This window comes from Magallana gigas, chromosome 1, assembly GCF_963853765.1.
Source record: "Magallana gigas chromosome 1, xbMagGiga1.1, whole genome shotgun sequence".
NCBI classification, from domain to species: Eukaryota; Metazoa; Mollusca; class Bivalvia; order Ostreida; family Ostreidae; genus Magallana; species Magallana gigas.
The window spans coordinates 71,093,304-71,110,489 of record NC_088853.1 but is presented as its reverse complement, the minus strand read 5'-3'; the positions used below and the strand labels follow the sequence as shown (position 1 = coordinate 71,110,489).

The window sequence follows — 17,186 nt, the reverse complement described above, 5'->3', positions numbered from 1 at the left end:
AGTGAAACCCTTCAGTGTGTAGGCCAGATAAGAATACATTTGTATGAAATTTGCTTCTGTAAATTTACGGATATGTAAAATGTGTTTAATATGTAGCTGATTATTTATATAAATATTGAGTATCCACTCTGCGTTTATGAGTCAATTTCGTTATATACGCCAAACACCTTTTAAATTATCAATACAAGTAGATATATTTTTCTTTCTTTCTTCTGACAAAAACATATATATACAGTGTACATTGAATATATTTCTTTCCTGTAATCATTATAAATTGTTAATCATTTTTTCTACATATGCAAGTTTGCTTGGTAGCACTGATACGTTAATATCGGCATGTTATTATATGAGTGCAATATACAAACAATAATTACTACACACAACACACATCTACTGCACAGAGCTCCCTGTATATAACGAGAATACTCTTCACGGAAGATAACTCCTGGCAGTTTATCGTTGTATTAGATATCACACTGTCAATGTACAGGACAGGTGGTGGTAAAGACAGTAGGTATAGTATTTCTTGTAAAATTATTGTTTCTTAGACACCAAGTCCCCTTTGATATACATATTGGATACGTACAAATATCATTCCAGTTAGTAGGATATGTGTTAAAGATAGACAGTTGTGTAACTAAGCATTTGTCTTACAGTCATTTCATGGATATCTTTTACAACGTTTTGTTATGATATGATATGCGGTTAATTGATAAGCTATGAGATATTCATGTATTGCTATGAGATTTGAACAAAACACATCCATACACAGAAGAGATCCAAAAATGTTGGAGTAAAATAATTAGAAGCCATACTTTACCACTAATCTGCAATGTGAATATTTCTTCTTTATTTAATAAAATCATTTAAAATCGAGTTAAAATCATGGTGTATGTTATGCTATGGTTTGACGAATGAGATAGTATGCTATGGTATGGGATTCCAATATTATGGTATGAGATTCCATTGCTATGCTATAAGATTTCAATGTTATATTATGCTAGGGCGTATGCTGTAAAAGATATGCTTGATTCTACTATAGAACTATATTTACCGCGAAAAAACTGTGGGACTCTTTTTCATTAGCTCATATAACAAAGCATACACAGTGTAGCTTCAGTCAGGTGTTGAGCTTACCAAAAAGAAACGTTTATGAAAACGAGTCTGATTTTTATGAAAATAAGTCCGAGGTACTATATGAGTGAATATAAAACAATAATTTAAGTGTATAACGATATATTAAAATATAATGTGTCAAGGAAACTCGTCATTGATGCTTTCGTTGTTCCACTTTTGTATTTATTCCACTGATAAAACGACAGCAATACAGTTTAACTCATTCATAATCATTATATTCCACTACTTAAACAATACCGGAAAGATACCCTACTCTTGAGTGCACGCCACTTAAACGTTAACACGTTACACTGGGAGTGATCCTTGAATGAATAGTGTCAAGTGAATGCAATGTTACCCCCCCCCCCCAACAACAACAACAACAAGAATAAAGTTAAAAAAAAAAAAGGAATAAACAAAAAAAACAACAAAAAACAAAAAAACAATCTTACCCAAATAAATATTGATTTATATTTGCAACAAGTCGTCTGAATAAAACTTGACTTAACGGACTGTTCTAAAATAAATTATCACTTGAGAAGATCATTTTAACATTGTTGTTTGATATGTACTTTTAAATAAGTCATTACCATCGGAAGCTGCTATGATTTGTGACTTGGCGAGACTATCTTTTGCGTCATTCATTCGGCATAAAACAATGTCTCGTAGAATATTATATATTTTCATTGTAGAGTTCATAGGTCCGCGACGATTAAGAAAACATAGAAAATTGAACAGCAATTGACACTTTCATTAAAACAACATAGTTTTGAATGCTGCAAAAGTAAATAAAACAGGATGCAAATGATATTGTATCACGCAACAATTAACAAGGTGATATTTATCTTCTATACAAAAACACTAATGCTGTTTTTAATTACTTAAATAATTTCGCCTGATAGAAAAGTTTTAATGGGCATATTTAATTGATGAACATCACTTGACTAACTAAACTGTTGTTCTGACAATAAAAAAAAACAATATAAATAAAAAAAAAGAATATAAATGTTTGTAAAAGTGAATATTTTTCCTTTAATTGTTTAATTTTGGGTGGAGTTAAGAAAAATGTGTTGACTGAGATAAAAACCCACACTGCAATTGAATAAAAGCAACATTCAAAAGCTTCATAGCTTGTACAGTTTATTTTTAAACACATGTCGGTGAGTTACAGGGAAACTGCACAATGCTGTTCTTGTAAAGATTTTGCATGGTATTTTCCCATCAACCACGTAATGTTTTACAAGGGATGTGTCACTCTTCGATACACATTTCATAAAAAAAACAACATTACTAATCAATGAATTATTCTAATAAAGTAAATCATTCAATTAATAATCAGTGAAATTTTCCAAAGCAATAACCACATTCATCATAAAAAGAGAGTTATATTTGTTATTCATTGCCAGATAGAGAACTATACCATAAGTTGTTAAATTAAAAATCTCAACAAAGTACCAGTGCTATGATTTGCCCTTCTTTATGTAATTGTACAAACATTTTTTTTTTAAAATAAGCTGACTTTGTTTTAGCTTTGTAACTTTTTTGCATAAAGGAAAAGCTATTTTCTTGTCATTTGGACAACTTCACACTACTACCTTGAACATTTAAATTTACAATTAATAGAGTTTTAAAGCGAGGGATACCACCAGTAAACAAGACCACGTAATGACGTCATCATGGTGTTACACGGAGAATACCTGACAGGGACAGCATAATGAAATACATTCAAATCATAACGCATGAATTATATATTGGTGGAACAATATAACATAATATAATACTGATAATATGTTCAAATTGTATTCTATATGGAGTTAACCATGTGGTTTTACATCAGTTTAATGCGTAACATATACATAAAACATTGTTATGAAAAAGACATTGTCGACAAGTTAAATAGATCTAGCTGCTGTGAATGATTCGCTATCCAATATCTAAAACAAAGAAAAACACATATTGTTAACGAAATACACTTTTTGATTTTTAATTTTTTTTAAGTCGTTAGCTAATATTATGAATCATATTAAAAAGAAGAACAATCTTCATTAGAAATGATGAAATATGAAGTTCATGCGACGATTAACTAGTGTACCCAAATCTGAGGCAAGAACAATTCAATTTTGAACCAAAACTATTATCATTCATCAAAAGTACAATACTTTATATATATATATATATATATATATATATATATATATATATATATATATATATATATATATATATATATATATATATATATATATATATATATATATATATATATATATATATATACAAAACCTTACATTGTATCATTTCATCTTTTATTCAACGTATTTTGTTTGTCTTTACATTTATGAGCAGATGTACCTTTATTCTCAACATAAAGTCTGACATTTAATTTCTATATTTATTGTTTATTACATCTCTTTCATCCTTAATTTCATTTCAATGATGTATTCTTAAAACCGACTTGATTTATTTTCAAAAAAGATGACTCGACTTGGTCCCAAACTGACGCACTCTAAACATGTTTATTTTTTTTTTTCAAATACCATCCTATACCATGTCTACACACAATTTTTGGGCGACACAGTCACTAAAATTTTCATTAGAAACTATAAGAAAAAAATAACTTTTCTGCTTAAATAATAATGCGTACAGTGTTTGCATGCGGCTTCTAAGGGATCCATGCGCTGTGTTTATTTCCTTATACGTACTTATCTGAACATGCAGGCCTCTTTATTCAATAACCCAATTGTTATAGTGGTTAAGCGGAGGAAGAAGAAAGCTGAAGACTTTAGTTTGTAAATCAATATTTATATACCCAAGAACCAATGCCTGTATTAAAAGTCCCAAATACTAATAAATAACGTGTTATTATATACATTTTAACAAAGATTAAACAGCTGTACACTGTCTATGTGTCAGTATGTGGGTTTATTTACAAGAACAATTTGTTCAGATAATAAATCACATGAATCTATTATAAAAAAAACTTTCCATCTTACTTTGTTTGAGTGCAAAAATTAAAGTAATATTCTTGTACATTTATCTCACCATAAATGATAAACATTAGATATATCATAAGTTATGCTATGTTTTCGTAGACTAGACGTATATGTATATTAGAAGTTACGTATAGAAAGAAATAGTTCCTCAATGTCGAAAGGAAATAGTTTGGTATTCTAAGAGTGCGCAGCGGGTATACAAATATGACATGCATTTATAAATTTATATTAAATATATTTTTCTTGGTTATAATGTTACTAATTCATATTTACTTTTTCCCAAACAGGGAATTAAGAGGTGTGTAGCCGTACAAAAAATACCCCCCCCCCCCAAAAAAAAAAACAAAAAAAAACAAACAAACGTTTATAACTGCTGCCTTAATAGTTTTTTTTTCTGCAAATTTAGCTAAATCTTAAACAGCATGAAACACAAAATGAAATATTTTATTGTTTATTTTACTTTTAATCGATTTTATGTACATTTATTGTGTATACAGATCTATATATTATACATTTCTTGTATATTATTACATGCCACGACAAGTGTTTTGACCATAGCATTTTAATGATGTAATAATGCGTTCGTAATTTGTGTTTACCGCTATTACAGACACATATGAAAGTTATTGAGTACAATTTTAGCTAATTTATTCAGAATAAAATATGGCACATTATATAAATTAATTAAATTAATATACATTATATAAATCCATCTAAACTATGTTACCTCTGACCAATATGTATAATTGTATTAAATTGAAACGTGTCGACGATATTGTAAGAAAAAGTTGAATGAATGAAAATACATTTTATCAAAACACAGAACAAACTTTCTTATTTTTGAAAACTTACTTTCCCTTATTTGAGTGCTTATCAGAGCAGTTGGGGAGAGGACATAGTAGGACTAATGGGTGATTTTTTGGTTTTATCATTCGCATACCATCCATTCCTTTTTTTGAGCTATCATGGAAATAGTAGTCTTTTGTTAATCATCTTATTATTTCACTTGCATCGTCTGTTTTTGTCAAGTCTCAAGATTCCTGCCGGATGCCTCTATATAAAAAGAACATTATTTATTTATACAGTTATTTATTCATTTAATAAGTACTTAAAAGGGCATGGCCACGATTTTGGTCAATTTCTGTTTTTCTTTTTGTATTTTTTACAATGCTTTAGGAATGCATTTCTAATGATAAAAAGAAAGTTAAAATTTAGTCTTTGAGTTATTAGCAAGATACATGGCTCACAATTCTTTGTTATATTAACAAGGCTTGTGCCCTGTTTTTGTTTTCAGAGGTTCAATATACCAATTTAAAATATTTTTCAAGCTGATCTGTATTTGATTTTCATGTTAAGCATAACTAAACAGTTCCTAAAATTTTACACATTCATTTTAGGTCTAAACCTGAAATTTTCACTTCAACATTCAAAATGTAAACAGCAGCTTTGTTTACTTGGCAAAGAATTGTAATCTCTGTAATTTGCTTACAACTCATTGAATGGCAATAACATTAAAAATGTCCTTCTGAAGCATTGTAAACATTAAAATCGAAAACAAGATATTATTAACTAAAATTGTGACCATGCCTCTTTGAAATAAAGAAAATAAAATCATAGTCATGATATATGGATATATGTATTCATCTAATATGAAATTAAGATTAAATAGAACTGTATTTCTATTGCATCTCAAACAATCGAGGTTTTCTTTGTTGTATGCTAGTCGATGAATATTATAATAAGCTCTCTTTACTTCATGTTTAACTTCCTTGTCACGTGACCATGGAGTCTGCGCCTTCTCTACGTCTTAAATTCACAACGCCTTCCCGTTTTAACCTTCCTATTACTACTTTTTCTGTTGAGTGACCATGTCTATACTCATAGAGTAATCTTATTTGACCAGATCGACAAGACACTACCATGGTGTCCATATTCGGACACTCTGTGTATCACTTTGATGTCGTCACTGTGTGGTTCTGTCTGCTTGCAGTCTTCCAGGCGGCGTATGGTAAGTAAATTTAAAGCACAAACTCATTTTAACAATAATAACGTAAATGCACATCAACACAAGTGCACGTAATTATACTTAATTAGACTAAGTGTTTCACATGTGAAATAATTGGATCCACTGTAAACTTGTATAGACCAATGATTTACAAATTTTGTTGTCAAAATGGTTCAAAAACAGAACGATGATGAAAAGTGCTAGGACTACTATTGTCCAGTAATGTAAGGTATTGGGTTATATGATTCCGATAGTCGCAGTCTCTAAGATACTTGTTTACAATAATGCATGAAAGAGTTGACTATCATGTGTTGGAGTAAATATCTAAGTCACGGTCACACTGTCAGGACTTAAAGCTACGAGCCATCACGAGTTATAGGGAGCTATGACTCGACAAATGTTGGCCAGTTTACTATGGTGTTTAATGACAGGGACATCAGTTCGATTTTTTTAGCTCACCTGAGCTGAAAACTCAAGTGAGCTATTCTGATCACATTTTGTCTGTCGTTTGTCTGTCTGTCCAGCTGTCCGTCTGTCTGTCTGTCTGTAAAATTTTCACATTTTCAACATCATCTCAGAAACCACTGCGCCATTTTCAACGACACTGGGCACAAAGCATCCTTAGCCTAAGGAAATTCAAAAATGTAACAATTAAGGACCACACCTTTTTGCAAATGGAGATGATAAGGAATTTATGAACATTTTCGAGAAATTTTCAAAAATCTTCTTCTCAGGAACCATAAAACCAGGAAAACTGAAACTTGTGTGGAAACATCCACGAAGGTACCATGCAGGTAGCACAAATTTAAATTTGTGAAAATCATGACCCTCGGGGGAAGAGTTGGGCCACATTGGGGGGGGGGGGGTCAAAGTTAAACATAGGAATATATAGATTAAATCTTTAAAAATATTTTTCTCAGAAACTAATCAGCCAGGAACAATGAAACTTGTGTGAAAGCATTCTCAGCGAGTGGAGATTCACAGTTGTGAAAATCATGATCCCCAGATGTAGGGTGGGGCCACAATGAGGGGTTGAAGTTCAACATAGGAATATATAAAGTAAATCTTTAAAATTCTTCTCAGAAACTAATCAGGAAGAAAGGCTGACGCTTGTGTGGAAGCATCTACAGGAAGTGTAGATTCAAAGTTATAAAAATCATGACCTCAAGGGGTAGGATGTGGCCACAATGGGGGGGGGGGGAGGGGGGTAAAGTTAAAATAGGAATAAATAGAGCTAATCGTTTAAAAACTTCTTCTCAGAAACTAATCAGCCAGGAAAACTGAAACTTGTGTTGGAGCATCCTCAGATAGTGTAGATTCATAGATGTGAAAATCGTGGTCCCCAGGGGTCGGGTGGGGCCACAATGGGGGATCAAAATTTAACATCTGAACATATAAAATAAATCTTTAAGAATCTTCTTCTCAGAAACCAATCACCCAGGAAGCATCCTCAGAGAGTGTAGATTTACAGTTGTAAAAATCATGACCATCGAGGGTAGGGTGGGGCCACAATTGGGGGTCGTAGTTTAACATAGGAATATGTAGAGTTAATCTTTAAAAACCTTCTTCTCAGAACCAATCAGGCAGGAAACCTGAACCTTGTTTGGAAGCATTGTTAGGTAGAGTAGATTCAAAGTTGTGAAAATCATGACCCCCGAGGCTAGGGTAGGGCAACAATTGGGGGTCGAAGTTTAACATAGGAATGTGTAAGGAAATCTTTTAAAGCTTCTTCTCGAGCTGATCAGCCAGGAAAGTCAATTCAAAATTGTAAAATGCATGACCCTGAGGGGTAAGGTGAGCCCACAATGGGGGGTCAAAGTTTAACAAAGAAACATAAAATAAAACTTTGAAGATCTTTTTCTAAGAAACTAATGATCCATAAAAGGTAAAACTTTGGTGAAAGTATTCTTAGGTAGTGTAGATTCAAAATTGCGAAAATCATGACCCCGGAAGTAGGGTGCGGCCACAAATGGGGGTTGAAGTTTAACAAAGGAATATATATAATATAAGTAAATCTTTAAAAATCTGGTTCTCAGAAACGATTCAGCCAAGAAAACTGAAACTTTTGTTGAAACATCCTCAGGTAGTGTATATATTCAAAGTTTTGAAAATCATGATCCCAAGGGATAGGGAGTGACCATAATGGGGGAATCAAAGTTTTAATAAGGAATATATAGAGTTAATCTTTAAAAATCGTTTTCTAAGAAACTAATCAGCCAGGAAATCTGAAACTTGTGTGGAATTATCCTCAGGTTGTGTAGATTTAAAGTTGTGAAAATCGTGAACCCCAGGCCCAGTGGGGCCATATTAGGGGGTTTAACATGGGAACATATAGAATAAATCTTTAAAAATCTTCTTCTCAGAAACTAATCATCCAAGATAGCTGAAACTTGTGTTGAAGCTTATCTAGGTAGTGTAGATTCCAATTTGTGAAAATCATGACCCTGGGGGGTAGGATGGGGCCACAACGGGAGGTCAAAGTAAAACATACGAATATATAGAGTAAATCTTTAAAAATCTTGTTCTCAGAAACTAATAAGCCAGGAAAGCTAAAACTTTTGTTGAAGCATCCTCAGGTAGTGTAGATTCAAAGTTGTGAAAATATTGATCCCAAGTTGTCGGCTGGGGCCTCAATGATGGGTTGAAGTTCAACATAGGAACATATAGAGTAAATATTTAAAAATCTTCTCAGAAACTAATCAGCCATGAAAGCTGACACTTGTGTGGAAGCAACCTTAGAGAGTGTAAATTCAAAGTTGTAAAAATTATGACACTCAGGGGTAGGATGGGCTACAATGGGGGGGGGGGGTGAAGTTTAACATAGTAATATATAAAGTAAATATTTAAAAATCTTCTTCTCAGAAACTAATCAGCCATGAAAGCTGACACTTGTGTGGAAGCATCCTCAGAGATGGTAGATTCAAAGTTGTGAAAATGATGACCTCTGGCGGTAGGGCGGTTGAATAATTGGGGTTGAAGTTGAACATAGGAATATATATAGAGTAAATCTTTAAAAATCTTCTTCTCAGAAACTATTTAGCCAGGAAAGCTGGAACTTGTGTGGAAGCATTCTCAGGGAGTGTAAATTCAAAGTTGTGAAATTCATGACCCCAAGAGATTGGGTGAATCCAGAATGTTGATCATATTTTAACATAGGAACATATAGAGTAAAACTTTAAAAATCTTCTTCTTAAAAATAACAGCCATGAAAGATGAAACTTGTGTGGAAGCATCCTCAGAGAGTGTAGATTCAAAGTTGTGAAAAGTATGATCCCCAGGGGTAGGATGGGGCTACAATGAGGGGGTTGAAGTTCAACATAGTACATGTCATATATAAAGTAAATCTTTAAAAATCTTTTTCTCAGAAACTAAACAGTCAGGAAAGCTGACTTTTGAGTGGAAGCATTCACAGAGAGTGTAGATGCAAAGTTGTGAAAATCGTGATCCCCAGGGGTCGGGTGGGGCCACAATGGGGGGTCGAAGTTTAACATAAGAACATATTCAGTTAACCTTAATAAATCTTTTTCTCATAAACCAATCAGCCAGTAAAATGGAAACTTGTGTAGCAGCATTATTAGGTAGTATAGAACCAAAGTTGTAAAAATCATGACGCCCGAGGGTAGGGTGGGGCCACACTTAGGGGTAGAAATTTAACATAGGAATATGTAAGGTAAATCTTTAAAAATCTTCTTCTCAGAAACTGATCAGACAGGAATGCTGAAACATGTGTGGAAGCTTTCTTAGGTAGAGGATATTCAAAGTCGCGAAAATCATGACCCTCGGGTGTAGGATGAGCTTACAATGGGGGTCAAAGTTTAACAAAGAAACATAAAATAAATCTTTGAAAATCTTGTTCTCAGAAACTAATCAGCCAGGAAAGCTAAAACTTTTGTTGAAGCATCATCAGGTATTGTAGATTCAAAGTTGTGAAAATCGTGATACCCAGTTGTCGGGTTGGGCCTCAATGGGGGGTTGAAATTTAAAATAGGAACATATAGAGAAAATAATTAAACATCTTTATCTTAGAAACTAATCAGCCATGAAAGCTGACACTTATGTGGAAGTACCCTCAGAGAGTGTAGATTCAAAGTTGTGAAAAGTATGATCCCCGGGGGTAGGATGGGGCTTTAATGGGGGGGCGGGGTTGAAGTTCAATATAGTACATGTAATATATAAAGTAGATCTTTAAAAATCTTTTTCTCAGAAAATAATCAGCCAGGAAAGCTGACACTTGTGTGGAAGCATTCACAGATGGTGTAGATTCAAAGTTGTGAAAATCGAGATCCCCAGTTGTCGGGTGGGGCCTTAATAAATATTTTTCTCAGAAACTAATCAGCCATGAAAGGTGAAACTTGTGTGGAAGAATCCTCAGAGAGTGTAAATTCAAAAATCTGAAAAGTATGACCCTCGGGGGTAGGATGGGGGTACAAAGGGGGGGGGGGTGAAGTTTAACATAGTAATATATAAAGTAGATCTTTAAAAATCTTCTTTTCAGAAACCAATCAGCCAGGAAAGCTGACACTTGTGTGGAAGCATTCACAGAAAGTGTAGATTCATAGTTATGAAAAATCGTGATCCCCAGGGGTTGGGTGGGGCCACAATTGGTGGTCAAAGTTTAACATAGGGACATATACAGTTAAGCTTTAAAAATCTTTTTTTTTTCCAAAATTAATTAGCCAGTCAAACTGAAACATGTGTGAGAGCATAATTAAGTAGTATAGAATCACAGTTGTAGAAATCATGACGCCCGGAGGTAAGGTGGGGCCACAATTAGGGGTCGAAGTTTAATATGGGAATATGTAAGGTAAATCTTTGAAAATCTTCTTCTCAAAAACCGATCAGCCAGGAATGCTGAAACTTCTTGTGGAAGCGTTCCTAGGTAGAGCATATTCAAAGTAGTGAAAAGTATGACCTTCGGGTGTAGGATGAGCTTACAATGGGGGTTAAAGTTTAACAAAGAAACATAAAAAATAAATCTTTGAAAATCATGTTCTCAGTAACTTATCAGCCATGAAAGCTAAAACTTTTGTTGAAGCATCATCAGGTATTGTAGATTCAAAGTTGTGAAAATCGTGATACCCAGTTGTCGGGTTGGGCCTCAATGGGGGGTTGAAATTTAAAATAGGAACATATAGAGTAAATATTTAAACATCTTTTTCTCAGAAACTAATCAGCCATGAAAGCTGACACTTATGTGGAAGCATCCTCAGAGAGTGTAGATTCAAGGTTGTGAAAAGTATGATCCCCGGGGGTAGGATGGGGCTCTAATGGGGGGGGGGGGGGGGTTAAAGTTCAATATAGTACATGTAATATATAAAGTAGATCTTTAAAAATCTTCTTCTGAGAATCTAATCAGCCAGGAAAGCTGACACTTGTGTGGAAGCATTCCAGAGAGAGTAGATTCAAAGTTGTGAAAATCGTGATCCCCAGTTGTCGGGTGGGGCCTCAAAGAGGGGGTGAAGTTTAATATTGGAATATATAGAGTAAATATTTAAAGATCTTTTTCTCAGAAACTATTCAGCCATGAAAGCTGACACTTTCGTGGAAGCAATCTCAGAGAGAGTAGATTCGAAGTTGTGAAAATCGTGATCCCCAGTTGTCGGGTGGGGCCTCAAAGAGGGGTTGAAGTTTAATATTGGAACATATAGAGTAAATATTTAAAGATCTTTTTCTCAGAAACTAATCAGCCATGAAAGCCGACACTTGTTTGGAAGCATCCTCAGAGAGTGCAGATTCAAAGTTGTGAAAAGTATGACCCCGGGGGTAGGATGGGGCTACAATAGGGGGGGGGAGGGGTTAAGTTTGACAAAGTAATATATAAAGTAGATCTTTAAAAATTTTGTTCTCAGAAACTTATCAGCCATGAAAGGTAAAACTTTGGTTGAGGCATTCTCAGATAGTGTAGATTCAAAGTTGTGAAAATCGTGATCCCCAGTTGTCGGGTTGGGCCTCAATAAGGGGTTGAAGTTCAACATAGGAACATATAGAGTAAATATTTAAAAATATTCTTCTCAGAAACTAATCAGCCATGAAAGCTGACATTTGTGTGGAAGCATTCTCAGAGAGTGTAAATTCAAAGTTGTGAAAGTGAAAAGTACGATCCCCGGAGGTAGGATGGGGCTCTAATGGGGGGGGGGTGAAGTTCAACATAGTACATATAATATATAAAGTAGATCTTTAAAAATCTTTTTCTCAGAAACCAATCAGCCAGGAAAGCTGACACTTGTGTGGAAGCATTCACATATAGTGTAGATTCATAGTTATGAAAAATCGTGATCCCCAGGGGTTGGGTGGGGCCACAATTGGTGGTCAAAGTTTAACATAGGGACATATACAGTTAAGCTTTAAAAATCTTTTTTTTTTCCAAAACCAATTAGCCAGTCAAACTGAAACATGTGTGAGAGCATAATTAGGTAGTATAGAATCAAAGTTGTAAAAATCATGACGCCCGAAGGTAAGGTGGGGCCACAATTAGGGGTCGAAGTTTAACATAGGAATATGTAAGGTAAATCTTTGAAAATCTTCTACTCAAAAACCGATCAGCCAGGAATGCTGAAACTTTTGTGGAAGCGTTCCTAGGTAGAGCATATTCAAAGTAGTGAAAAGTATGACCTTCGGGTGTAGGATGAGCTTACAATGGGGGTTAAAGTTAAACAACGAAACATAAAAAATAAATCTTTGAAAATCATGTTCTCAGTAACTTATCAGCCATGAAAGCTAAAACTTTTGTTGAAGCATCATCAGGTATTGTAGATTCAAAGTTGTGAAAATCGTGATACCCAGTTGTCGGGTTGGGCCTCAATGGGGGGTTGAAATTTAAAATAGGAACATATAGAGTAAATATTTAAACATCTTTTTCTCAGAAACTAATCAGCCATGAAAGCTGACACTTATGTGGAAGCATCCTCAGAGAGTGCAGATTCAAAGTTGTGAAAAGTATGACCCCGGGGGTAGGATGGGGCTACAATAGGGGGGGGGGGGGTTAAAGTTCAATATAGTACATGTAATATATAAAGTAGATCTTTAAAAATCTTCTTCTGAGAATCTAATCAGCCAGGAAAGCTGACACTTGTGTGGAAGCATTCCAGAGAGAGTAGATTCAAAGTTGTGAAAATCGTGAACCCCAGTTGTCGGGTGGGGCCTCAAAGAGGGGTTGAAGTTTAATATTGGAATATATAGAGTAAATATTTAAAGATCTTTTTCTCAGAAACTATTCAGCCATGAAAGCTGACACTTTCGTGGAAGCAATCTCAGAGAGAGTAGATTCGAAGTTGTGAAAACCGTGATCCCCAGTTGTCGGGTGGGGCCTCAAAGAGGGGTTGAAGTTTAATATTGGAACATATAGAGTAAATATTTAAAGATCTTTTTCTCAGAAACTAATCAGCCATGAAAGCCGACACTTGTTTGGAAGCATCCTCAGAGAGTGCAGATTCAAAGTTGTGAAAAGTATGACCCCCGGGGGTAGGATGGGGCTACAATAGGGGTGGGGGGGGGTTAAGTTTGACAAAGTAATATATAGAGTAGATCTTTAAAAATTTTGTTCTCAGAAACTTATCAGCCATGAAAGGTAAAACTTTGGTTGAGGCATTCTCAGATAGTGTAGATTTAAAGTTGTGAAAATCGTGATCCCCAGTTGTCGGGTTGGGCCTCAATAAGGGGTTGAAGTTCAACATAGGAACATATAGAGTAAATATTTAAAAATATTCTTCTCAGAAACTAATCAGCCATGAAAGCTGACATTTGTGTGGAAGCATTCTCAGAGAGTGTAAATTCAAAGTTGTGAAAGTGAAAAGTACGATCCCCGGAGGTAGGATGGGGCTCTAATGGGGGGGGGGGGGGTGAAGTTCAACATAGTACATATAATATATAAAGTAGATCTTTAAAAATCTTTTTCTCAGAAACCAATCAGCCAGGAAAGCTGACACTTGTGTGGAAGCATTCACATATAGTGTAGATTCATAGTTATGAAAAATCGTGATCCCCAGGGGTTGGGTGGGGCCACAATTGGTGGTCAAAGTTTAACATAGGGACATATACAGTTAAGCTTTAAAAATCTTTTTTTTTTCCAAAACCAATTAGCCAGTCAAACTGAAACATGTGTGAGAGCATAATTAGGTAGTATAGAATCAAAGTTGTAAAAATCATGACGCCCGAAGGTAAGGTGGGGCCACAATTAGGGGTCGAAGTTTAACATAGGAATATGTAAGGTAAATCTTTGAAAATCTTCTACTCAAAAACCGATCAGCCAGGAATGCTGAAACTTTTGTGGAAGCGTTCCTAGGTAGAGCATATTCAAAGTAGTGAAAAGTATGACCTTCGGGTGTAGGATGAGCTTACAATGGGGGTTAAAGTTAAACAACGAAACATAAAAAATAAATCTTTGAAAATCATGTTCTCAGTAACTTATCAGCCATGAAAGCTAAAACTTTTGTTGAAGCATCATCAGGTATTGTAGATTCAAAGTTGTGAAAATCGTGATACCCAGTTGTCGGGTTGGGCCTCAATGGGGGGTTGAAATTTAAAATAGGAACATATAGAGTAAATATTTAAACATCTTTTTCTCAGAAACTAATCAGCCATGAAAGCTGACACTTATGTGGAAGCATCCTCAGAGAGTGTAGATTCAAGGTTGTGAAAAGTATGATCCCCGGGGGTAGGATGGGGCTCTAATGGGGGGGGGGGTTAAAGTTCAATATAGTACATGTAATATATAAAGTAGATCTTTAAAAATCTTCTTCTGAGAATCTAATCAGCCAGGAAAGCTGACACTTGTGTGGAAGCATTCCAGAGAGAGTAGATTCAAAGTTGTGAAAATCGTGAACCCCAGTTGTCGGGTGGGGCCTCAAAGAGGGGTTGAAGTTTAATATTGGAATATATAGAGTAAATATTTAAAGATCTTTTTCTCAGAAACTATTCAGCCATGAAAGCTGACACTTTCGTGGAAGCAATCTCAGAGAGAGTAGATTCGAAGTTGTGAAAACCGTGATCCCCAGTTGTCGGGTGGGGCCTCAAAGAGGGGTTGAAGTTTAATATTGGAACATATAGAGTAAATATTTAAAGATCTTTTTCTCAGAAACTAATCAGCCATGAAAGCCGACACTTGTTTGGAAGCATCCTCAGAGAGTGCAGATTCAAAGTTGTGAAAAGTATGACCCCCGGGGGTAGGATGGGGCTACAATAGGGGGGGGGGTTAAGTTTGACAAAGTAATATATAGAGTAGATCTTTAAAAATTTTGTTCTCAGAAACTTATCAGCCATGAAAGGTAAAACTTTGGTTGAGGCATTCTCAGATAGTGTAGATTCAAAGTTGTGAAAATCGTGATCCCCAGTTGTCGGGTTGGGCCTCAATAAGGGGTTGAAGTTCAACATAGGAACATATAGAGTAAATATTTAAAAATATTCTTCTCAGAAACTAATCAGCCATGAAAGCTGACATTTGTGTGGAAGCATTCTCAGAGAGTGTAAATTCAAAGTTGTGAAAGTGAAAAGTACGATCCCCGGAGGTAGGATGGGGCTCTAATGGGGGGGGGGGGGTGAAGTTCAACATAGTACATATAATATATAAAGTAGATCTTTAAAAATCTTTTTCTCAGAAACCAATCAGCCAGGAAAGCTGACACTTGTGTGGAAGCATTCCAGAGAGAGTAGATTCAAAGTTGTGAAAATCGTGAACCCCAGTTGTCGGGTGGGGCCTCAAAGAGGTGTTGAAGTTTAATATTGGAATATATAGAGTAAATATTTAAAGATCTTTTTCTCAGAAACTATTCAGCCATGAAAGCTGACACTTTCGTGGAAGCAATCTCAGAGAGAGTAGATTCGAAGTTGTGAAAACCGTGATCCCCAGTTGTCGGGTGGGGCCTCAAAGAGGGGTTGAAGTTTAATATTGGAACATATAGAGTAAATATTTAAAGATCTTTTTCTCAGAAACTAATCAGCCATGAAAGCCGACACTTGTTTGGAAGCATCCTCAGAGAGTGCAGATTCAAAGTTGTGAAAAGTATGACCCCCGGGGGTAGGATGGGGCTACAATAGGGGGGGAGGGGTTAAGTTTGACAAAGTAATATATAGAGTAGATCTTTAAAAATTTTGTTCTCAGAAACTTATCAGCCATGAAAGGTAAAACTTTGGTTGAGGCATTCTCAGATAGTGTAGATTCAAAGTTGTGAAAATCGTGATCCCCAGTTGTCGGGTTGGGCCTCAATAAGGGGTTGAAGTTCAACATAGGAACATATAGAGTAAATATTTAAAAATATTCTTCTCAGAAACTAATCAGCCATGAAAGCTGACATTTGTGTGGAAGCATTCTCAGAGAGTGTAAATTCAAAGTTGTGAAAGTGAAAAGTACGATCCCCGGAGGTAGGATGGGGCTCTAATGGGGGGGGGGTGAAGTTCAACATAGTACATATAATATATAAAGTAGATCTTTAAAAATCTTTTTCTCAGAAACCAATCAGCCAGGAAAGCTGACACTTGTGTGGAAGCATTCACATATAGTGTAGATTCATAGTTATGAAAAATCGTGATCCCCAGGGGTTGGGTGGGGCCACAATTGGTGGTCAAAGTTTAACATAGGGACATATACAGTTAAGCTTTAAAAATCTTTTTTTTTTCCAAAACCAATTAGCCAGTCAAACTGAAACATGTGTGAGAGCATAATTAGGTAGTATAGAATCAAAGTTGTAAAAATCATGACGCCCGAAGGTAAGGTGGGGCCACAATTAGGGGTCGAAGTTTAACATAGGAATATGTAAGGTAAATCTTTGAAAATCTTCTACTCAAAAACCGATCAGCCAGGAATGCTGAAACTTTTGTGGAAGCGTTCCTAGGTAGAGCATATTCAAAGTAGTGAAAAGTATGACCTTCGGGTGTAGGATGAGCTTACAATGGGGGTTAAAGTTAAACAACGAAACATAAAAAATAAATCTTTGAAAATCATGTTCTCAGTAACTTATCAGCCATGAAAGCTAAAACTTTTGTTGAAGCATCATCAGGTATTGTAGATTCAAAGTTGTGAAAATCGTGATACCCAGTTGTCGGGTTGGGCCTCAATGGGGGGTTGAAATTTAAAATAG

At 35.2% G+C, this 17,186-nt stretch overlaps 1 protein-coding gene across 6 annotated transcripts in view; it reads left to right on the top strand.

Moving 5' to 3' along the window:
* The first annotated feature begins 5,906 nt into the window (after nucleotides 1-5,906).
* Nucleotides 5,907-17,186, top strand: part of LOC105327130 (multiple epidermal growth factor-like domains protein 6) — a 148,754-nt gene continuing 137,474 nt past the window's right edge. For 4 of the 6 annotated variants that reach the window (XM_066074346.1, XM_066074326.1, XM_066074315.1 and 1 more), the window contains exon 1: nucleotides 5,908-6,117. In XM_066074346.1, the coding sequence (XP_065930418.1) occupies nucleotides 6,030-6,117 (88 nt within the window). In that variant the 5' untranslated portion in view covers nucleotides 5,908-6,029. Of the gene's footprint in view, nucleotides 6,118-17,186 lie in introns of all 6 variants that reach the window. The other 2 variants (XM_066074341.1, XM_066074333.1) reach the window with 2 other exon arrangements.